We start from the raw sequence: 25,407 nt of genomic DNA, 5'->3' as shown, positions 1-25,407 counted from the left end.
AGGATACCACAGAGTGGCAAGGGGACATAATGTGGAGATGGCATTAGCAGCAGGAGGATACCTTTAGAGTGGTAAGGTGACATAATGTGGAAATGGCAGCAGCAGAAGGAGGATAGCACACAGTGGCAAGGTGACAAAGTGCAGAGATGGCAGTAGCAGCAGCAGCATCAGGAGACCACAGAGTGGCAAGCTGACATAGTGTGGAGATGACAGCAGCAGCTGCATCAGGAGACCACAAAGTGATCCGGTGACAGAGTGGGGCGGTGGGTGGCAATACCAGTACCCGCTGATGAAGTTGGCTGAAAGAAGGAGCAGTTGGCATCAGATGTGTGGCATCAGGCGGGTAGTAGCATCAGAGTAGTAGCTGAGGCTGGTAGTCAGAAGAAACCGATCTCTTTTATCAAAGTGTTGGTGTGGCACCATGAATGATCTAGTCTGATGCATCAGGAATTGGTGGTTGGAAATCCTGGCTGATCCGCGCCTTATTCATCTTGACAAAGGTCAGTCTTTCCACATTTTGGGTGGACAGGCGAGTTCTCCTTGGGGTAACTATGGCCCTCACCGCAATAAACACCCGCTCTGATGCCACACTACTGGCCGGGCAGGACAGCTTTTCAAGGGAAAACTCTGCTAGTTGCGGCCACAAATCCAGTTTGGCTACCCAGTAGTCCAGCGGATCTTCAATGTGGGGTGGCAGGGTGCTGTCCAAGTATGCCACCACCTGCTGGTTTAAGTCCTGCTCCAGGTCTACCTGCTGCTGCTGCTGGTGAGTAGTTTCTTCACTATGCGGGTGAAGAAAGCTACTCACCAGTGACTGTAGACTCAGGCTGCTGCTGATGGAACTGGTACTGCCCCTTTCACCCCACCCCTCTCCAGCAGTCATGGCAGTGGAATGTGAACGCAGAGAGCCCCCCCGGTCAGACCTGTGAGAGGATGGACGATGGCGCAGATAGGCAGCGGCCAACTGACTACATAGGATGTCTCTGTAGTACTTCAGTTTGTCCTCCCTCTCGGTGGGTATAAAAAAGGCCCCCATTTTGGACCGGTAGCGAGGGTCCAACAAGGTGGAGAGCCAGAATTCATCCCTCTGCAGAATGGTGACAATTCGGCTGTCACTACGCAAGCAAGTGAGTATGCATCGTATTGTGTATTGTGAGCGTACATGTATTGTCGCTGACCGTAGTTACAGCTCCACACGTCGGTGCGTGTGGAGCTGTTTGGCAGACACCAACAGGGTCAAGAACTGGGCCACCTTCTGTTCTATATGTTTGTGCAGGGCTGGTACTGACTTTTTCACAAAGAAATGATGGCTTGGGACCTCTCCACCTCAGCTCGGCACAAGCCATTAGTTCTCTGAAAGGTGCAGAGTCCACCACTTGCAAAGGGAGGGACTGAGGCACCAGCAATTTGGACAGGAGCACATTCAGCTTCTGCGCCTTTGGATGCATGCACGCATACTGTTGTCTCTTGGCATTAGCTTTGGTGATCGATTGCTGATGGAATGACTGACGAGGAGTAGGAGCAGGACCATCTGGACCAGCAGAAAATGGGAATGACAGACAGTTCCCTTTGGCTAAGGTGGTGGAGCCTTGACTGGCTGAAACCGGGTGTGTGCCACTGAGTGATACAGTGGTAGCTGCGGCATGCTGGACCACCACATCGGAGCCACGGTTCTCCCAGGCCACTTTATGGTGATGCTGCATGGCCGTGGTGCGAACATTGGAACCCTGGCCACGCTTCACCTTCTGCCCACATATTCTACATATGGGCATGTTAAAATCCTCTGGCGGCTTCACAAAAAACTGCCACACCGCCGAGTCCCTGATTTTCCCCCCAACACTACTCACTGTCTGACTGCTACCGCCGCTGCTTCTGTGAACCCGTGCACCACTCCTTACTGGGCAGGTAGGCTATTGCAAAGCGGGCAGTCTACCCTCGGGCTGTTTGGCTCCTGACCTCCCACTGCTGCCACCCTTCTAACTCCCGGCCACGCTAGCGACTTGCTGGCTCAGCCATTGCCTGACAGGCAAGCTGCCACCCTCTTCTTCTGATGATGACGAATCCCCTTCTTCACCCGACTTCCAAGTGCAATCTTCAATGTAAAAGTGTTAAATAAACGCTATTAAAAAAAAAAAAAAGTGCAATCGGCTTCATCGTCATCGAGTAGTGTCTGCACGTCACTGATGTCCTCCACAACAGTCTCTGGGTCATGAGCCTGATCGCTTGCAACACAAGCTCCTGCGCCACTCTCCTCATCACTACTTGCATGCCTCTTCACTACTTGCTCGGTCTTGACTGGGCAGTAGCTGCTGACTGTCCTCTAGTAGCTTTTTCTCGCTGAAAAGTGGAGCTAAGCCCACAGCATATAGTACTTCTTGCGGTGAGGGAACAGAAAAGAACAGAGGCAGGTTGCGGACAGGTGAGGGCACAGGGCCTGCTCCCGGGCCATGCCAACTAAGGGTTGTGTCTGACGAACCCACCGACTGTTGGCTGGGGGTGTCTGATGTCACTTGGGATGTCGTGGATGACCGAGTTAACCAATCAAGAACCGCTGGGTTGTTGGTCAAGACATGACCGCTAGATGACACCGGGAGTTCAGGCCTCTCGCTGCGACTCCTGCTGCCACCCCCGCTTACTCTGCTGCGACATCTGCTTACGCCAGAAACATTTAGGCCTCTGTCACTCCACTGTGCATGGCCTGGCACTTCTCTGCCTGACATACTTGTAGCTGAACTAAACAAATTAAACAGAAATTAAAACACCCCTAAAAGCGATGAATATATATATTTTTTTGTACTGAAAAAGGCCACTAGATGCTTTCACCACAATTAACTGCAGAAGTGAATTGAGAATCTATTTTTCTGGTTGGACTGAAATACGCCACTATACGTTTTGACCAGAAAAAAATTAAAGAGTGAAGAGCGTATATATTTTTCTTGTAGTACTAAAAAATACGCCCCTATACGCTTTCACCAGAAAGAACTGCAGAAGTGAACTGAGAATATATTTTTTTTGTTGGACTAAAATAGGCCACTATACACTTTCACCAGAAATAACTGCAACAGTGCAATGTGTATATATTTTTCTTTTTTTACTGTAATACTCCCCTATATGCTTTTACAAGAAATAACTGCAGAAGTGAAATGCGTATATATTTTTCTTGTAGTACTAATATAAGATACTAAAGATACTAAGATATAAGCCACTAAAGGCTTTTCAACATAGCACTTGCAGCCCAATAACAAATAGCTGGAATGACAGAGCTGCCTAATGGCTATTTGGATCCCCAAATAATCTTTCCCTGCACTTGTAAATCTCTTTCCTATCAATGTCCCTAGTGCCTTCTGACATTTCTCCCTGCACTAAGATGCTGTGAAATTATTCCTCCCTATCTTTTCCCTGCACTTATACTGTAAATCGTTTTTTCTGTCTTTTTTTCCACAATCAGGTTTTTCCAATTGCTGTCCCTAGCGCCTTCACACGTCTGTCCCTGCACTCTGAACGCTGTAAATTGTCTCACTCTAAGATGGCCGCCGTATTTATAGGGCTTTGACATCACAGGACTGGCTGGATGCTGATTAGCTGCCTTCCAAGAGTTCCTTGCCCTATGTCCTCAGTCCTCACACATGTAGCCGCCATTTTAGGAAAAAAGTGATCCGTTACCACAAAGAGCGAGGAAATTCGCATTCGTTGTGAATCAAATTTTTCCTGAAATTCTAAACAAATTCCACTTTGTCAGCTTTGATTCACTCATCTCTAATCACAATCATTGCAGACTGGCCCTGGAAAAGAGTCACAGACACCTGAGAAAAGTCATCGTTATTCATGAATTCTTGTCTTCTACCTAGTTTTCTCCCTTTCTCTCTAGTAGAGAACTGCCAATCATCAGCAGATAGGCAGGAGAGCAGGAGATTATGAATAACCATGACTCTTCTCAAGTAGATTTGACTCTTTTCAAGGCCTGGGCTGTATTGATTATAAAGCTGGTTCTCGACAACCACTTTCTTTTAGCTCATGAGTGACACACCGCTGAAATCAGCATTTCTCTCACTACTTTATGCTGTCCTCAGTGAGGTCAGCATAAAGTTGATGACAGGTTCCCTTTAAATATGAATTAGTTTATATGAAAGAATAAAAATGGCAAACTGGCAAGCAGATATACCAAATATAATGGGTTTTCACAACATGTTCACAACTAAAAAAAAGATGTGATTCAATTTTTATGTTTTGTTTAACTGCTATCATTTTTCTGTACTAATTGAAAAATTGTAATCTAACAATTTTTGCATAAAATCCCGATTTTTTTCCCTATCATAATTATTCATACTTGCAGAAATTATCTCTGAATGTGTTCAAAGGCCCAGACTCAGTTTTCTCTGAGCTAGATAAGGAACAGTATATTTTTTGTATAAAGCAATCATTCAGTTACGTATATCTCATCAAACAGCATGTTAAACGACTGAACTGTAATGTTACAATGTGTTTACAACGCGTGTGAGAAAATTCTTGATATGTCCTGTGTGCCATTAAACTGCTGATTGCCAAAAAGTATCTGGCAATATGTTGTCATGTAGACCCTTTAGTAATTACAAACATTCTCTGTTGCAGCAGCCAATATTTCATAGTTGTTCCTTAACACAAAAAGATTTAAAGGTGTTGTTCTTGGGACCTTCCTAAAAAAATTGGCCTTCAGCCCTTGTGCTCCTCATGGTTTCTATTTAGAAGTTGTCATCACCACCTTTAGTTGTAGAACTTGGCAAACATATTCTTTATAAAATAAAAACATCTGGGTCTTCTATGCCTTTAGGCTAATAAAGAGATCTCAGATTAAGAATTGCATTTGGATTAATTGCTAGGGCAGATAGCAGCTTTGCTGCTTCGTAATAAGCCCCACCCCAGAATAAGTCATTTTATTTAGTCTTCCTTAAGATTTTCTTCACACATGGACATCAACTTTTGATGAACCTAACTAAAATATTAGAGAAAAGCAAAAAAACTAAATTCATGTTTACTTATTGTTAGAATTAGTCCCTTTATAAGATGGTCTGTAGAGAATTTAGCCACTACCCACCATCACTCATTGAATCCTTCAGCAGAATACAAGCTGCTTTTTCAACAGCTTAAATTCTATCTATAAAAACTTAGGAAGTGTGTGGATAGCTCACCACCCTCCTCAATACGGTAGGGGTGCTCTAGCCGAAAGACTGCTCACTCAGTCAGTCCAAGGAGTAAGCATAAATTATAAAAAAACGGCTGGCACTCACTATGTGGTTGCACATCAAACAATTATTTATTGGTAATAAACCGCTAGTTCAACAATGGAATAATAGCAGCAATACATACATTTGCACATTAAAACATCATTGTTAAAAGAACCCCTAAAAAATAAATAATAAAATACAATATATACTAAACTGGTTAGGTCGCAGTATGCACCCAATAAAGATCTCTTGGAAAAGTGTGTTAGTCCTTTGCCTGTTTGGCGATGCGTATCCAATTCAATATAGCAGGGATACTGTCTCTTTAAATGAGAAAAAATGTAGCCAAGTCCACAAGCTGTGTTAGTTGCTGCTGGGGGATAAAATCTCCCTCTCTATGATTATCTTCAGCAGTTCTTGCATTAGTGGATGTTGTAGCCTTCAACAATTAGGCATATAACAGATTCACAGGGAAGTTATGGCTTACCCACATAGACGAATCTCCGGCCGTCTGATTCAGCCGCTTGTTCCACTGCTCGCTCTCACACTCCCCGCTCTCTGGCGTTTACCACGTGATGTACCAGAGATATCGCGGGATTTGGGAATTTCAGTCCGGTAGTCTTGGTCCGATACTCTTAAGAGAGCTGCAGGTCAGATGAGGAAATGGAGCGCTCCACTTTGTAATAAATAGTTCAGATTTCATCTATCATATCCAGAAACTTGTTGTTGGCAGGGATATAACGCTAAACGCGTTTCGAGGACTTCAATCCTCTTCCTCAGTAGCTATACCCCTGTTATTGAATCCCCTCCTTTTATATCGTCATAAGCAGTCCACAAAATCTGGGCTGGAATCACTTTTTCTTATAATGCGATTTTTTGGTGCGTTTTTGGTGCGGTTTTAAAAACGCACGTGCGTTTTTTGTGGCATCGAAATGCCACAAAAAACGCACATGCGTTTTTTAAAACCGCGCCAAAAACGCACCAAAAAATCGCATTATAAGAAAAAGTGATTCCAGCCCAGATTTTGTGGACTGCTTATGACGATATAAAAGGAGGGGATTCAATAACAGGGGTATAGCTACTGAGGAAGAGGATTGAAGTCCTCGAAACGCGTTTAGCGTTATATCCCTGCCAACAACAAGTTTCTGGATATGATAGATGAAATCTGAACTATTTATTACAAAGTGGAGCGCTCCATTTCCTCATCTGACCTGCAGCTCTCTTAAGAGTATCGGACCAAGACTACCGGACTGAAATTCCCAAATCCCGCGATATCTCTGGTACATCACGTGGTAAACGCCAGAGAGCGGGGAGTGTGAGAGCGAGCAGTGGAACAAGCGGCTGAATCAGACGGCCGGAGATTCGTCTATGTGGGTAAGCCATAACTTCCCTGTGAATCTGTTATATGCCTAATTGTTGAAGGCTACAACATCCACTAATGCAAGAACTGCTGAAGATAATCATAGAGAGGGAGATTTTATCCCCCAGCAGCAACTAACACAGCTTGTGGACTTGGCTACATTTTTTCTCATTTAAAGAGACAGTATCCCTGCTATATTGAATTGGATACACATCGCCAAACAGGCAAAGGACTAACACACTTTTCCAAGAGATCTTTATTGGGTGCATACTGCGACCTAACCAGTTTAGTATATATTGTATTTTATTATTTATTTTTTAGGGGTTCTTTTAACAATTATGTTTTAATGTGCAAATGTATGTATTGCTGCTATTATTCCATTGTTGAACTAGCGGTTTATTACCAATAAATAATTGTTTGATGTGCAACCACATAGTGAGTGCCAGCCGTTTTTTTCTAATTTAAATTCTATCTATGTCCGTGCCTGCTAATGGGAAGCAAGACATTTACCAAAAATGAATCTGTCTGCACCACTGAAAGGAACAATCTCTAGGATTTCCTATTTCCAACATCAGTTTGACAAATTTTAGTTCTATTAGTTTAGTTCTATGAGTTCTGAGATTGAGGAGTGGAAAAATCACCAGGGCATGGTGGTAGGCCACACAAGCTCATAAAAAATGGAACTGCTAAAAGCGAGGGCATGTAGTACCAAATCCAATAACTCCTCACTTGCAATGCGCAAGCTCCACACTACAGATGTTGTAGAGTTAACACTCATGCTTTATGACATGTGTTACCTAAACTAAATGCGTTAAGTAAACACCTTCAATTGCTTTTCAATGGCTTTTGTTTCAAGATAACACGATGAGTTAAGAAATTTGAGTTAAGAGTTTGAGTGTTAACCCTGCTACATCTGTACCTCTCGAAACAATCTTGATAACTGTTCTTTAGGAGCTTTATGTATTCATCTTTATGGTTGTCTAAACAAACCAAGTGTTGCCTTAGTGGTTTCAAGCTGGACTAGTGAAGCAGAAATACATTCTCTGAAGTTTTATGACTTGAGCAAAGTTTTATCTGTGGAAAAAGAATAATGGTCTGGGGGTGTATTTCATGATTTGAACTGGGCGACTTAACTCCAGTAATATAAACCTCAGTGACAGTTCCCGAAAATTGAGTGCCATTAACTAAGTCATGATGGAAAGTGTATAAAATGGTTTGCAAGATTTTGTAAAGAACAAATTTCCTGGCCTGCAAATAGATGTCACCTCTATACTTGCAATGTCCCCCATACCAATTTTTACTGTCACTTTTGAGAGAGACAATTTTAAAGTAATAATAAAGTTAATTAAAAGATAATATTTAATAAAAAGTTTTGGGAAAACCTTTTTATAATATTTTCTTTTATATTATACAAGTTTGTACTATACCGAATTAAATAGTATCTGTTAAAGTGGCAGAAAAGTATTGACTTAACCCTTTACATTCCCTGTGTGCTATAGCAGTACCATGTTTGACCAACATCTTAAACCGATTTCAAGTGCTAAACACCTGAATAAACATGTTGTATAAGTGTTCATGTATTGAAGTAGGTCAGTTCAAGGTATGGTATTTGGCTGGAACTCTTAATTTCTCTTCTTACAGCAATAAGGCTGCCAGAAGGAGGAAGTCTGAGCTGAATTAATACATTTGTTACAGTGGAAGTAGAATGAAAACGGCTTTAACCTCAATCCAAGCTGCCTCTTTCATTTATGCCAGTGATAGGCTTTTTTCTAAGAAATATAGAATTTGGCATGGAGCCACTGTAAGTTTTTATTTTAAAGCAAAACCTAGATGTATATTTGTTTAAGGCTTACATCGATGATTACTTGTGAGTTCTGTCTCTACAAGGATTTTATTTAATATTGTTTCACATTTGGGATACAGATGCCCACTAGTAGAGCTTGTGGCGATTTTCCATTGTATTACTGCAATGATAGTTATCTGTAATAATAAACACATTTTTTTCAATATGTTTTAGAACTACTTTTGAGGATACTGATATTGCCCAGATCGGCACATAGCTTTCTCAAACTACCTTGGTTTTTAAAAGGACCTCTGTGTCCCACTCCTGTCTTGAACAGCTGCACAGCTTCACGTGACACTGTTTCATGTGGACACACAAAGTTATTTGAGCTGCCAAAAAAGAACAGGTTTATTTGTAGAGACCGTCCCTGATGCAATCTAAGTGACTTGTTATATTTTTCTTTTGTTCCAGAGAGAGGTACAAGTGTAATATAACAAGATAAATGCAAATGCCTAACTATGTAACATGCCTGAAAGACACAAAACTTGTGAAAGCAATTGAACGTAACCGTGTTATTTTAAAAATTTCATCTATCTTAATGAAAATAATTTACAAGACATAGGTGAAAAATAGAATTGAGATTAAACCAATCCAAAATATTCTCCTTTGACAAAGTCCTTGATGTTTGATCTCTTGTTCTTGGACGCTACTAAAGTTAAAAAGCTAGCTACTTACAGTAGGTGAAACCAATTTCATTTAAATTCATAATCATAGTAGTAAAGCACCTTATTATTGTAAGTTATTCTGAAGACAGTGGCAACTTCACTGTCCCCTTCTTGCTCTCTCGATTTGTCATGTCCGTTAGAACAATTACTATTGTTATTATTTATTATCAAAGCGCCATGCATTCCATAGCGCTGTACATATGAAAAGGGGTGCACATACATAATACAGACAATTGCACTAATCATAAACAAGACGAGTTACAAACTGGTACAGAAGGAGAGAGGGCCCTGCCCGTCAGGGCTTAAAATCTACATGATTATTTGTACATTAGAGATGAAGAACTTTCCTAAAATTAGTTTTGGTCTGATTCGGTCAAATTAGCCAAGGAATTTGATTTTAGTATAAATCAATTCTACGCTGAACGAAAGTGCTTTCAATGCCTGAAAAAATCTTTCTCTTTCATCAGAACTTTTTCCAAAAATCCACTTATCTCATGTCTATGCTGCTATCTAATGTTTGAATTCCTTTAAAGCCATCTAAGTAAAGAGAGCACCACCAGTAAGTGAGGTCTGCAAGCAGTGTTTGTATCTCATTATTTCTTATAATCTGTGTCTGAGGAAGGTCTGTTAATTATTAACCGAAACATTGCACTAAATTTGGTTGCCTTACCTGTAAATAAACACTTTCATGGTGCAGATTTCCTCCTACTTGCACTTGGTTTGGAACCCTATTCGTGCACCCTTTAGTATGAAGTGTGCTCATTCTCCCTCACCTTGTTTAAATGGGTGAAAGACCAACCATTTCTCATTTATTCTTACAGTGACCAAACACAGATAACTGTATATAAGTGATGTTGTGGACAGGACCTGGTGGCAGTGAGCATGAGAGCAATCTTATTGTCCCCCACTGACAGCAAGATTCAGCATACTGGACTTTAAAACGATAGATCCTTTCTTCATCTAGATAGGAAGAATTTCCAGGTGTATCTTGCAGCTGCTTAGGCCCTCTACCTTTGCAAAAAAAAATATGCACACTTAACCACTGGATTTCTTCTAGTTAGCAGTACAGGCGGGAGAATACATTTTGGATTCTCTACTAGTGTTGAGTAATTAAAGTCAAATTTACTTTGATCTGAATTTCAGGAAAAATGTGATTTGCCACAAAGCTGAATTTCATCACGCTTCATGGTAACAAATCTATTTTTCCTGAAATAATGGCAGTAAAGAAAAAATATATACTCACCTTATCCATTTGCTCGCTGAGAGACCATCATGATTGAAGATACTGTGTGAAATCTTGCGCTGAGTGATGTGAGACATCACCAGCAGGCCAGCGTGACGATGTTTAGCGTGGTGTCTTCAATCAAGATGGCCGCCGTACCCTCTCTACAAGCAAATAGATCTGGTGAGGATGTTTTTTAAAAAATCTGATTAATCCCAATTGTTGCATCAGATGCCGCGATCAGTGATGAATGTGGCATCTGAGGGGTTCAATGATTGGGGGCTACGAGATCAACCTTTAATTGCACCCATTACATACTAGTGTTGAGCGAACCCGAACTGTAAAGTTCAGGTCTGTACCGAACTTTGCGAGTTTGGGTACCCGAACCTGAACTTTGCCGGAAAAGTTCGGGTTCGAGTTCGGTGTTCGGGCATTTAATAAAGCTTTTGAAATGCTGCAGGGCAGCCAATCAACAATTTTTTAAGCCGTGGGTGCTTTGAAGCCATCATAGCCATGCTATGGCATGACTGTGATTATCCGGTGCATCATGTGACCCAACCTCTATACAAGTTGGATCACGTGTAGCACCGCCCATCAGCTCTGAGTAGTGCAGGGACAGGAAGCAGGCAGCTGAAGCAAGGGACAGTGCTAGGAATCTGGCCATTTGTTTTGTGGGTGACCTATAATGATTTTTTGTGGGTGAAATACACCAGCTTTAAACCCCTGACACAGAAATTTTATAATAAATCTTAATACATTTTTTGCGAGTGCAATGGACCATTTTTGTACCCCTCACACAAAAATATAGTTATATAGTTAATCCGTCTGTTAGTTCGATGGGTGACATATACCCATTTTTGGTGTGAGATACATGTGCACTTTGTACGTGACAGGAAAATTAATATAGTTAATCTGTCTGTTAGTTCAGTGGTTGACATATATCCATTTTTGGTGTGAGGTACACGTGCACTGCATATGTGATAGGAAAATTAATATGGTTAATTCATCTGGTAGTTCAGTGGGTGACATATTCTCATTTTTTGGTGTGAGGCACACCTGCCCTGCATATGTGACAGGGAAATTAATATAGTTAAACCGTCTGTTAGTTCGGTGGGTGACATATACCAATTTTTGGTGTGAGATACAGTACATGTGCACTTTATACATGACAGGGAAATTAATATAGTTAAACTAACTGTTAGTTCGGCCGGTGACATATACCCATTTTTGGTGTGAGGTACACATGCACTTTATATGTGACAGGGAAATGAATATTGTTAATCTGTCTGTTAGTTTGGTGGGTGACATATACCCATTTTTGGTGTGAGATACACGTGCACTTTATATGTGACAGGGAAAGTAATATAGTTAATCTTTCTGTTAGTTCGATGGGTGACCTCAAAGAATGAGGAGAGGATCAAATAAGGAACGTGACCCTGGTCATGGTGCTGCTGGTGCTGGTGGAGCTCCTGTTGCAGGTAGAGGACGTGGTCAATCTGTGCCAGCTTCACGCCCAAATGAAACACCTTCCTCAGGTGCACGTAGGCGACAGAACTAGGGTTGAGCGAAACCGAACTGTAAAGTTCGGGTTCATACCGAACTTTAGGATTTTTAGACCCCGGAACCGAACCCGAACATTTCAGTAAAAGTTTGGGTTCAGGTTCGGTGTTCGGCGCGTTCTTGGCGCTTTTTGAAAGGCTGCAGAGCAGCCAATCAACAAGAGGTTAACTGTCTGACCTTAGAAGCCATCACAGCCATGCCTATTAATGGCATGGCTGTGATTGGCCAGAGCAGCATGTGACCCAGCCTCTATATAAGCTGGAGTCACGTAGCGCTGCACATCACTCTGCTGTTACAAGTGTAGGGAGAGGATGCTGCTGGACTTGTGATTTCATGGAGAGAATAGGAGAGAATCTAACTCAGTGATCTACAGACAAATAGTTGTGTGGGTGCAGGGCACAATTTTTTTTACCCTGCCCTAAGCCCATTGACCAAAAAAAACCAACTTTTATTATTCTGTTAGTTAGGTGGGCGGCGGTAGCGGCGGCCATTTTATGCAAGCTCAGTGCACCATCACCATTGCAAATCACAATTTTTTTGGGCAATCTACAACATCTCGATTAGTCGGTGTGCAATTTAAACTATAAATACACCCATCATTTTCTGGGGTTTAAAAAACACACATTTTTTGTCAAAAAACTGTATTTTCCTGATCTGCAAGTGTTAAATTCAAGTTTAATATATACATATTTTATATTCTGTTACCAAAAAAACACTTTTTTGGCAATCTACAACATCTGGATTAGTCAGTGTGCAATTTAAGCTAGAAATACACCCATCATTTTCTGGGGTTTAAAAAACACACATTTTTTTTGTCAAAAAACTGTATTTTCCTAATCTGCAAGTGTTAAATTCAAGTTTAATATATATACAGCTTTCATATTCTGTTACCAAAAAAACATTTTTTTGGCAATCTACAACATCTGGATTAGTCAGTGTGCAATTTAAGCTAGAAATACACCCATCATTTTCTGGGGTTTGAAAAACACACTTTTTTGACAAAAAACACAAATTTCAGGCCTTGCAGCATCAGCATGTGTGAAATTACAGGCTTATATACTGCTGTCAAATTCAGTTGTTAAACAAACACTCGTTTGGGCACAAAAAATTTAGTTTGGTGCACCAATATTGAATTTAGGTCTACACTGGTTCAGGCCGTGTGAGATACACCCTCTACATACAGGGGTTTGATTCAGGCATTTGAAATACCGCCATTTGGTGCACCAATATTGAATTCAGGCCTACACTGGTTCAGGCCGTGTGAGATACACCCTCTACATACAGGGGCTTGATTCAGGCATTTGAAATACAGCCATTTGAAATACAGCCATTTTGTGGAAAGAAATCCTTAATTCAGGCCTACACTGGTTCAGGCCCTGTGAGATACACCCTCTACATACAGGGGTTTGATTCAGGCATTTGAAATACAACCATTTGAAATACAGCCATTTTGTGCAAAGAAATATTTAATTTAGGCCTACACTGGTTCAGGCCCTGTTAGGTTCACCCTCTACATACAGGGGTTTGATTCAGGCATTTGAAATACAGCCATTTGAAATACAGCCATTTTGGGCAAATAAATATTTAATTCAGGCCTACACTGGTTCAGGCCGTGTGAGATACACCCTCTACATACAGGGGTTTGATTCAGGCATTTAAAATACAGCCATTTTGAGCCAAAAAAATCTTTAATTGAGGCCTAGTCTGGTTCAGGCCGTGTGAGATACACCCTTTACATACTGTCGTTCTATTCTACTATTAATTAAACACCCATTTAGGGCAAGATCCAAAATTCAAAAAATATGAGGAGAGCATCAAATAAAGGACATGCCCCAGGTCGTGGTGCTGCTGGTGGAGCTCCTGTTGCAGGGAGAGGACGTGGTCGATCTGTTCCAGCTACACGCACAAGTGAAACCCCTTCCTCAGGTGCGGGTAGGCGACAAAACCTGCAGCGGTATTTGGTTGGGCCTAATGCTGCTCTACGAATGGTGAGGCCTGAACAAGTACAGGCGATAGTAGATTGGTTTGCTGACAGTGGATCCAGTTCCTTCACATTGTCTCCCATCCAGTCTCCTGCTGAAAGACCACAGTTGGCACCTGCAGCCGATGTCCATCAGTCTTTCACCTCACCCCTTTACAAATCAGCCAAGCAGTCTGAGCCCCAAGTCATGCAGCAGTCTCTTCTGCTTTTTGATGACTCTGTTAGCAGGGTTTCCTAGGGCCGTCCACCTAGCCCTGCCCCAGAAGTGTTAGAGATTGAGTGCACGATGCCCAACCACTTATCTTTCAAGATGAGTACATGGGAGGACCATCGCAGCACTTCTCGGATGATGACGAAACACAGGTTCCAACTGCTGGGGCTTTCGAAAGTGTGCAGACCGACAAGGAAGGCAGGGGTGAAGACTGGGTGGAAGATGATGTGGAGTACGATGTGGTCCTCGACCCAACATGGAATCAAGGTCATGTGAGTGACCTTTGTATTTCGGAGGAAGAGGCGGTGGTCGCACAGAGCCACCAGCACAGCAGAAGAGGGAGCAGGGGTGCAAAAGCGGAGTGGCCGTCCTCTAGACAGTACGCCTGCTACTGCCCACGACAGTAAGGGCGTGGCAGTTCTTCAGACAATGTGCTGATGACAAGACACGAGTGGTTTGCACGCTGTGCAATCAGAGCCTGAAGCGAGGCATAAATGTTCTCAACCTGAGCACAACCTGCATGACCAGGCATTTAAGTGCAAAGCACGAGCTGCAGTGGAGTAGACACCTCAAAAACCAAAGCAGCTCCTCCTGCTTCCTCTTCTGCTGCAGTCTCGGCCTCTTCATCCACCTCTGGAGTGACAGTGCCACCTGCCACCCCGCAAACAGAGGATCTGCCAGCAACACCAACACCTGGGTCACCAAGCATCTCCACAATGTCCCAAACGCTGGAGAGGAAGAGGAAGTACCCCCTACCCACCCGTGATTTCTAGCCCTGAATGCCAGCATTTCTAAATTACTGGCCTTTGAAATGCTGTCATTCCATCTGGTGGAGACGGATAGTTTTAAAGGCCTTATGGCGTTGGCTGTCCCACAGTACGTCATGCCCAGCCGCCACTACTTTTCAAGGCGAGCCATCCCTTCCCTGCACAACCAAGTAGCTGACAAAATCAGGTGTGCACTGCGCAACGCCATCTGTGGCAAGGTAGACCTGACTACGGATACGTGGACCAGTAAGCACGGTCAGGGCCATTATATCTCCATAACAGCACACTGGGTAAATGCAGTGGCGGCTGGGCCTGAAGCGGATAGCAGTTTGGCGCATGTCCTTCCACTACCGAAGATTGCAGGGCGCTTCAGTTTGCCTCCTGTTGCTTCCTCCTCCTACTCTGCTTCTTCATTCTCTAACAGCTCCTCATCCAGTCAGCGTAACACCTTCACCACCAACTTCAGCACAGCCAGGGGTAAACGACAGCAGGCTGTTTTAAAACTTATCTGTTTGGGGGACAGACCCCACACCGCGCAGGAGCTGTGGACGGGCCTTGAACAACAGACCGATGAGTGGTTTGTGCCAGTCAGCCTCAAGCCCGGCCTGGTGGTGTGCGATAATGGGCGAAATCTCATAGCAGCTCTGGGACTAGCCGATTTGACGCACATCCCTTGCCTGGTGCATGTGCTGAATTTGGTGGTGCAGAAGTTCATGAAAAATTACCCCAATATTTCAGAGCTGCTGCAGAAAGTGCGGACCGTCTGTGCGTGCTTTCAGCATTCTCACCCTGCTGCTTCTCACCTGTCCGCGCTGCAGTGTAACTTCGGCCTTTCCGCTCACCACCTCATATGCAACATACCCACAAGGTAGAACTCCCCCTTACACATGCTGGAGAGACTGTGCAAGCAGCAACAGGCGATAGTGGAGTTTCAGCTGCAGCACGCACGGTTGAGTCGCTTTGCGGAACAGCACCACTTCACCACCAACCAGTGGGCCTCCATGCAGGACGTGTGTGCTGTGTTGCGTTGTTTTGAGTACTCCACCAACATGGCCAGTGCCGATGATGCAGTCCTCAACGTTTCTATCCCACTTCTATGTCTCCTTGAAAAAACACTTCGGGCGATGATGGAAGAGGATGTGGCACACGAGGAAGAGGAGGAGGAAGAGGGACCATTTCCATGGTTATCAGGCTAGTCATTCACAAGTGGCTCCGAGGCTGGGTTCCTGCGCCAACAGAGGCCATGTACACAACTGTCCAGCCAGGGCACAGTTCTGCAGGATAAAGAAGAGGAGAATGATGAGAAGAGGGAACCGTGTTCACAGCAGGGTGGCACCCAAAGCAGCTAATGGGCATCAATGAAGCGTGGCTGGGGGGATACAGCAGACACAGCCGATACACCTCCCACAGAGGACAGCTTGTCGTTGCCTCTGGGCAGCCTGGCACACATGAGCTACTATATGCTGCAATGCCCGCTGTGTTGCACACATTCTAACCAGTGCTGATTACTGGGTGGCCACCCTATTGGATCCCCGCTACAAGGACAACATGCTGGAGCGTGATCGGAAGATGAGAGAGTATAAGCATACGCTGGTAGACGTGCTGCTGATGGCATTCACACCTGACAGTGGGGGCTCCAAATTGGGCACCTGGCCTGAGCTTGCCCTTTATGCCTTGGAGGTGTTGGCCTTCCCTGCAGCAAGTGTATTGAACGAACGTGTGTTTAGCACGGCAGGGGACGTTATCACAGACAAGTGCAGCCGTCTGTCCACAGCCAACGTGGACAAGCTCACATTCATTAAAATGAACCAGGCATGGATCCCACAGGACTTGTCCGTAGACACCTATTGTTATACTCCAGCGAACCTTCTCTTTGCATTCTCTTTTCTAATACCCAATGTTTTTCCCAAATTTATTAAAAAATAATGTCTTCCCAAATTTATTAAAAAATAAAAAATAAATGGGAAAAATTTTAATAAAAAAACAACAAAAACAGTGTTGGCTACCTCCTCCTCCTCCACCGCCGCTTCCACCTACACCGCCACGTCCATCGCCTCCTCATCCTCATACTCCACTTTGACTCTGCCTCCTAGTTTAAGATTTTTCTATTTTTTTTCTATTCTATATTATTTTAAGTCATTTCCCTATCCACATTTGTTTGCAGGGCAACTGTCCTGCTCTTACCCCAATTTTGCTTCCTTTTGCAGCCCTCCAGCCCTTACTATGACTATTTTACAGCAATTTTAGTGCACCGAAGTTAAGGTTCAAGTTCGGGTCAAGTTCGGGTCCCAAACCCAAACTTTAACCCAAAGTTTGTCCGAACCCTGCAAACCCGAACATCCATGGGTTTGCTCATCCCTATATACAACGGAATGCATTTCATGGCAAATTTCTTCATGAAATTTAGCGAAGCAGACTAATCGAAATGATCATAATTTTGCTCATCACTATTCTCTACTATGATTATATGGAAAACTGTATGATTCCTTCTCTAAGCACATATTAAAACTTTTATAGTGATGGAGGCATGCTTAACGTGTAAAATTGGGAATTGGGTAGAAAAGGTCCCTAAGTGATGGCGGCGCTTGGGAAGTTGCCGCTTTTGATTTCTCTATAATCTTGGCCTACTTGTTGTGCCCTGTAAGAACCACATAAAAACATAGTTAAATATCAGCTGTATCAGATCAAATCAATTGCATAAAAAATTAACATAAAGAAACGCAAAAAAAATGCAAGTTTGGATTTGACTAAAATTATAAACACAAAAGGATTAAAAAATAACAGCTACAGTACATTCATGCGCTGCACCAACATGGTTAACTCAACTTTGGTAGTTAATTTTTTTTTAAAACAGCCGAGTAAAGACAATCGCTGTGAACTTTTCCTTCAGCTCCATTAAACTTAATTGTCTTGAATGCTCGCAATCAGAAGTAATGGGGAGGTTTTCACATTTCATTTAGCAGAATTCATGCAAGGATAAATGTGTTTATAAATGTGTGGCATTGCCAGGTAAATCCAGCTTATTTTATAGTTACCCAAACCAGCTGTGAATATATAAGTGAAGAAACACATGAATATTCATATGGAAATGCTTTCAGCATTTCTGTACAAACGTAGAATTAGTGATTAAGACAAAATCACCAATAAAAACTTATTGCATGCACAATTCACTATATTCAAGTGTCTTTAAGGCTAGAAGGGTCATTAATCTCCCTACTGTGAGAACTACATGCTTCATGGGGAACAGAAAGTGACAACCATTGTAGCCATTTTTTGCACAGTCATGAGCTTGTCGTTTGATTTAGCCCTCTCTGTTCTCTCTACTAGGAGACGAACAGAGCAATTCTACAACAGAGCTATTACTATTGCACAATACACAGTATGGCTGCTTATGATATATACATACCTTCCTCTGGATCAACTTGCAGGATAACAGGCCGAACTGGGTGGACAGATGTCTTTTTTCGCCCTTATAAACTATGTTACCATGTTTCTATGTTACATTACATTGAATAGAAATCCAACCAGTAGCCTATGCTATATTTTAGGCAGAACTAGTGTATGCACATCTGAGAAATTACTTTTGCAAATACAAATACTAGAGATGAGTGAATAAAAAAAATATATCATTACCCGGTTTGCCGATTTTTTGGGGAAAAATTTGGTTTGATCCGAATAAATCCACGGCTAATTACTTTAAAAAAACATCTATTTCCTGGCTGCAGAGAGGTGGCGGCAGCATCAGTAGGCCGCAGAGTGGCAAAATGACAGAGTGTGTAGTTGGCGGCAGCATGAGAAGACCACAGAGTGGCAAGGTGACATAAAATAGAGGTAAGAGCAGCAGCTGGAGACCACAGAGTTCCAAGGTGACATAGTGTGGAGGAGAGTGAAAATACCAGTACCCGCTAAGGATGGTGGGTAAAAGAAGTAGCACTTGGCATCAGGTGTGTGGCATCCGGCAGGTGGCAGCATCAGAATAGTAGATGAGGCAGTTAGCCAGAAGAAACCAGTCTCTTTTGTCAAAGAGTTGGTGTGGCACCATGGATGCTCTAGTCTGATGCATCAGGAATTGGTGGGTGGAAATCCTGGCTGATCCACGCCTGATTTATCTTGACAAAGGTTAGTCTCTCCACATTTTTGGTGGACAGGTGAGTTCTTCTTGGGGTAACTATGACCCCGCCGAACTAAACATCTGCTCTGATGAAACACTAGTGGCCGGGCAGGACAGTTTTTTCAGTGTAAACTCGGACAGTTGCGGCCACAAATCCAGTTTTTCTGCCCAGTAGTCCAGCGGATCTTCAAGGTCAGCTGGCAGGGTGCTCTCCAAGTATGCCGCCACCTGCTGGATCAGGTTCTGCTCTACGTTTAGCTGCTGGTGAGTAGTTTCTTCACTATGCGGGTGAAAAAAGCTGCTCATCAGCGACTGTAGAATCAGGCTGCTGCTGATGGAACTGGTACTGCTCCTGCCACCCCACCCCTCCCCAGCAGCCATGGCAGTGGAATGTGAGCGCAGAGGGCCGCCCCGGTCAGACTTGCGATAGGATAGATGATGGCGCAGATAGGCAGCGGCCAACTGACTACATAGGATGTCTCTATAGTAGTTCAGTTTGTCCTCCCTCTCAGAGGGTGTAAAAAAGGGTCCAACAAGGTGGAGAGCCAGAAGTCATCCCTCTGCCGAATAATGACAATTCGGCTGTCACTACCCAAGCAAGTGAGCATGCAGTGGTCCATTTGAGCAAGTGACTCAGAGGGACTCCCTGCCTCCATCTCCACTGCATACTGCCACGGTGTGTTTCGGTCCTCTGCCTCATCTTCCTTATCGTCCTGTGACTCAGTTCGCCCAGGCAAACGAGGTGCAGAACAGCTTGAGACTGCCGTGCCCTGTACATGTGGTATGCTTGAGGGGCACTGTGAATTGTCCCTGCAGTGGAGGCTGAGGACACGGTGGAGAATGAGGAGGCAGAGGCGGACATTGTCGCTGGACAAACAGCGCGGCAACGTGGAAGCGGAAGTGGCGTCACCTGGCCAAGTTTCTGGTTTGGCTGTGCAGGAACCACATTCACCCATTGGGCGGTATACTGTACTGTCCCTGACTATAGCTACAGCTCCACACGTCGACACTGCCGTGCACTTTGGCAGACAATGGCAGGCTCAAGGACTGGCCCAACTTCTGTTTTACATGTGTCTGCAGGGCTTATACTGCCTTTTTGGCAAATAAAAGTTCTCTGAAAGGTGCAGAGTCCACCACTTGGAAAGGGTTGGACTGCAGCACCAGCAACTTGGACAGGAGCACATTCAGTTTCTGCGCCGTTGGATGTGCACGCATACTGTTGTCTTTTGGCAATCGCTTCGGTGATCGATTGCTGATAGAATGCATGATGAGTAGTAGGAGGAGAAGGAGCAGGAGAATCAGGACCAGCAGATGATGAGAAGGACAGGTGGTGGACTTGACTGCCAGAAACCGGGTGCTTGCCAGTGGGTGATGCAGCGGTTGCTGTGGCAGGCTGGATTACTACATCAGAGCCACGGCTCTCTCAGGCCACATTATGGCGACGCTGCATATGTTGATGTAGGGCCGTAGTGCCAACATTGGCACCCTGGCCCCGCTTCGCCCTCTGCCCACAGATTCTACATACGGCCACGTTCACCTCCTCCAACGGCTTTAAAAAAAACTGCCACACTGCCGAGTAGGGGATTTTACCCACAACACTACGCACTGACGGACTGCTACCACTGCTGCCTCCTTGAGCCCCTGCACCGCTACTTCCCGGGCAGGTAGGCTCCCGTGGTGGTCTATCCTGGGCGCATTTGGCTCCCGACCTCCAACTGCTGCCACCCTGCTGACTCCCGGCCACTCTAGTGACTTGCTGGCTCTGCCGCTGGCTCACAGGCAAGCTGTCACCCTCTTCTCCCAATGATTATGAAGCCCATTCGTCACCCGGCTCCCAAGTGTGATTAGCTACATCATTATCATTGAGTACTGTCTGCTCGTCACTAAAGTCCTCCACAACCGTTTCTGGGTCAGGAGCCTGACCGCACTCAACACCAGCTCCCATGCTACTCTCCTCATTACTACTTGCCCGCCTAGCGGAGGAAGTGGCGGATGTCTCCTCCACATCTTGGCTGTTGCTGCTGACTGTCCTCTAGTAGCTCGTCCTCGTTGAAAAGTGGAGCAGAGCCTACAGCATATAATACTTCTCTTAGGGTTGTGTCTGACGAACCCACTGACTCTGGGGGTGTCTGATGTAAGTCGAAGATCGAGTCAACCATTGAAGAACCGCTGGTTTACTGGTCACGACACGACCGCTAACTGACACTGGGAGCTTAGGCCTCACGAAGTGACCCCTGCTGCCACGGCCCCTTACTCTGCTGCGACCTCTTAGGACTCTGCCACTCCCCTGTGCAGGACCTGGCACTTCTCTGCCTGACATACTGTTAGATCAAATAACCAAATGTTAGATCAAATATTTTTTATTTTGCCACTAATACACAGCAAACAGGGCTTTAAAATATATCACTGCACCGCTAAACGGCAAATAGGCCCAATTATTTTTCTATTTTTACACAAAAGGCTTTTCAAAAAATAAGTGCAACAATGAAAGGCGAATATATTTGTATTTCCCCAGTAATACACAGCTAACTGGTCTGTAAAATATCTCACTGCACTGCTGAATGGCAATTAGGCCCACATTTTTTTTCTATTTTTACACAAAAGGCTTTTCAAAAAAGAAGTGCAACAATGAAAGGCGAATATATTTGTATTTCGCCAGTAATACACGGCAAACTGGGCTGTAAAATATCTCACTGCACCACTGAACGGCAATTAGGCCCACATTTTTTTCTATTTTTACACAAAAGGCTTTTCAAAAAAGAAGTGCAACAATGAAAGGCGAATATATTTGTATTTCGCCAGTAATACACGGCAAACTGGGCTGTAAAATATCTCACTGCACCGCTGAACGGCAATTAGGCCCAAATTTTTTTCTATTTTTACACAAAAGGCTTTTCAACAGAAAAGTGCAACAATGAAAGGCGAATATATTTGTGATTCACCAGTAATACACGGCAAACTGGGCTGTAAAATATCTCACTGCACTGCTGATGGGCAAATATATATATATTTTTTCCACTTATTCATGCAAAAAAGGGCTTTAAAACAGATACTGTAACTGCACCGTTGAGCAGCAAAGATATTTTTTCTTTTTCCACTAATACACACAAAAAAGGGCTTTAAAACAAATAACTGCACCGCTGAGCGGTAAATATATTTTTCCTTTTTGTACTGATACACACAAAAAAGGGCTTTAAAACATATAACTGCACCATTGAGCGGCAAAGATATTTTTCTTTTTTCCACTAATACACACAAAAAAGGTCTTTAAAACAGATAACTGCACCGTTGAGCGGCAAAGATATTTTTCCTTTGTCCACTAATGCACACAAAAATAGGCTTTAAAACAGATAACTGCACCGTTGAGCGGCAAAGATATTTTTCCTTTGTCCACTAATACACACAAAAATAGGCTTTAAAACAGATAACTGCACCGTTGAGCGGCAAAGATATTTTTCCTTTGTCCACTAATACACACAAAAATAGGCTTTAAAACAGATAAGTGCACCGCTGAGCGGCAAATATATTTTTCCTTTTTCCACTAATACACGACAAAAAGAGCTGGTTTTTTCGTACTTCACCACACAACGGCTAATAAGCCCTTTTTTCCCACTAATGCAAGCAAAAAAATGCTTTAGAACATATAACTGCACCGCACTAGGGCAAATAAAAAGTAGAAATATTTCCTTGTAATAACCCCTGTTAATGCATGTATCAAACAGCCCTTGCACCCTAATAAGAACGGTTTGATGGAATTACAGAGCTGTATAATGGCAATTTGGGTGCCCAGTCAGTGCTGCAAGGTCTAATAGGATTGTTCCTATTACCCAGGCTGTCACCTACCCGAATGAACCCTGTTCAACAGAAAGGCTGTGGATCAATTCCTCCCTATCCTTTTCCTACACCTTGAATAATCTTTCCCTGCATTTGTAAATCTTTTTTTTTTTTTAGCACACTGACGATTTTTCTATCACTGTCCCTTGCGCCTGCAGACACGTCTCTCCCTGCACTAAGTATGCTGGTGAATGGCAGAATCTAAGATGGCGTATTTATAGGGCTGTGACATCACAGGGCTGGCTGTCTGCTGATTGACTGCATGCATGTCAGTATGGGTGATCCCGCCTTCCCAGAGTTCCTTTCTCCATGTCCTCACGCGTGCAGCAGCCATTTTAGGAAAAATGTGATTCGTTAACACACATTTTTCCTTAAATTCGTAACGAATTCTACTTCGTCAGCTTCGATTCGCTCATCTCTAACAAATACTATTACGTATAGATATAACTTGGTTTCATAAGTGGTTCATCTATCTAGTTCTCTATTTGGAGATAAATGCTCTTTGCTGACACTGCTGATGGGGTCCAAGAGACATACACTGGCCTTAGAGATTAAATAGCTATTGGCCAAAGACTTATTCAATTGATCCTCTCGTCCACTCTTTCCTTGCAAACATGCATGACTTGACCTATAGATTTTGCATGTTTATTTCAGTAAGAAAAGGGAAATAAGCTGCCAGTAGACACATTGCCTAGCAGTATCTAAACTCCTAAGAGAACAAAGTTTGATGGGGGGTTGTCAAGCTGTCTGCACAAACACTAGATAATCAGCTGATCCCGCTAAAACCAACTTTGTGTATTGCTAAATAGAGATGTCGCGAACATAAAATTTTCCGTTGGCGAACGGTGAACGCGGACTTCCGCGAATGTTCGCGAACGGGCGGACCGGGCGAACAGCCATAGACTTCAATAGACAGGCGAATTTTAAAAACCACAGGGACTCTTTCTGGCCACAATAGTGATGGAAAAGTTTCAAGGGGACTAACACCTGGACTGTGGAATGCCGGAGGGGGATTCATGGCAAAACTCCCATGGAAAATTACGTAGTTGACGCAGAGTGTGGTAAGTTGAATTCGCAATGCGATTAATATAATCTGCATCAATCGCATTGCAAATTCAACTTAGAGCTAAGTTCCTAATGGTTGTATTGCTAGAATTTACGAATATAACGAATATAGCACTATATTCTCAATCTTCGTTATATTCTAGCAATACAACCATTAGGAACCCAGCTCTAAGTTGAATTCGCAATGCGATTAATATAACCTGTATTAATCGCATTGCGATTACAACTTAGTCAAATTTGTGACACTGCAGCTTCAGAATGAATCTAAGATGGATGCTGTCCTTGCTTTTTGATAGGAGATGGGAGGGTCTGGGAGGGAGGGTATGCTGATTGGCTGGAATGTGTCTGCTGACTGTGAGGTAAAGGGTCAAAGTTTGCTCAATGATGATGTATAGGGGGCGGACCGAACATCGCATATGTTCGCCCGCTGCGGCGAACGCGAACAAGCTATGTTCGCCGGGAACTGTTCGCCGGCGAATAGTTCGGGACATCTCTATTGCTAAGTTACTAGCATCCACAGCTAGTAGTCTCTGGTTAGGTTACAATACCTGAGTCATCTACTAATTTGGGGTGACTTGTAGTCATAAATATTGTATTCTGAAGCAGAAGAGTTTTAACCAAAAGCATGTAAATACATGGCAAAATGCTTTAATCTCAGGCTACATTCACATGACCATATATTGCTACAAGCTCTGAGTTGAGTAAATGATGATATAGCACCCACAGATGTCTGGGACTATACAGTACTTCCATGTACCTCTGACTTCCTTTTGTCTCTACTGTGTTCATGACACCTAGATCTGATCTTCCAGCTTATTCGCATTGTTACTGCTTGTGCCAATGTTAACAATTGGTATTTTTATATTCTTTTCAGGAAGAAGTGTCAATATTAAGTCAGTGGGCCTTGTTGGCAGACATGGCCCTCAGTCAAAGCAACCTTTTCTAGTTGCTTTTTTCAAAGCAAGTGAAGTTCTGCTCCGATCAGTCAGAGCAGCAAATACTAAAAGGAAGAAACAAGACAAGAACAAGTCTACAGCTCAACATGATGCATCAAAGATGCCCACCAATGCAGGTAAGAAATACAGATGTAGCAGCGTTAGCACTCCAGCTCTTAACTCAAATTTCTTAACTCATAGCGTTATCTTGAGACAAAAACCATTGAAAAGCAATTGAAGGTGTTTGCTTAGATTAGATAACACAACTCAGAAATCTCAGAAAACAGGAGTGTTAACTCTACTCCATCCATACATTATAAATAACAGTTCATCAATTAGCACCTGTTGGTGATGTCCATTAACAGATAATACATAAAATGAAGGCTTTCTCATGTTCTTTATGTTGATCATATTTTCATTCATGATGCAAGACTTTCACAACCATTATTTCATACCTCCCATATAATTTCAGATAACATCTGGGGTTGACATTTTTTTCATTAAAAATGCACCAAAAATGAAGGCTAAAAAATGGCAAAGACTGCAAAAATCTGTAAAATAGCATAAACAGCAAAAACACACACAAACAAACAGCTATAAGAAATATTGTAATATATCTTATCAGAGAAAAATGCCTTGTTCTAGAGTTATCAAC

The 25,407-nt window shown here is 43.3% G+C and overlaps 1 protein-coding gene across 1 annotated transcript in view; it reads left to right on the top strand.

Moving 5' to 3' along the window:
- Window positions 1–25,407, top strand: part of BMP5 (bone morphogenetic protein 5) — a 267,627-nt gene that overhangs the window by 230,253 nt on the left and 11,967 nt on the right. Inside the window, 1 exon segment of the mRNA XM_040428576.1 lies at window positions 24,692–24,889. Coding sequence (XP_040284510.1) covers window positions 24,692–24,889 — 198 coding nt within the window.

The sequence above is a fragment of the Bufo bufo genome, chromosome 4 (genome assembly GCF_905171765.1).
Source record: "Bufo bufo chromosome 4, aBufBuf1.1, whole genome shotgun sequence".
NCBI lineage: Eukaryota > Metazoa > Chordata > Amphibia > Anura > Bufonidae > Bufo > Bufo bufo.
This window is presented reverse-complemented; position numbering and strand designations above follow the sequence as displayed.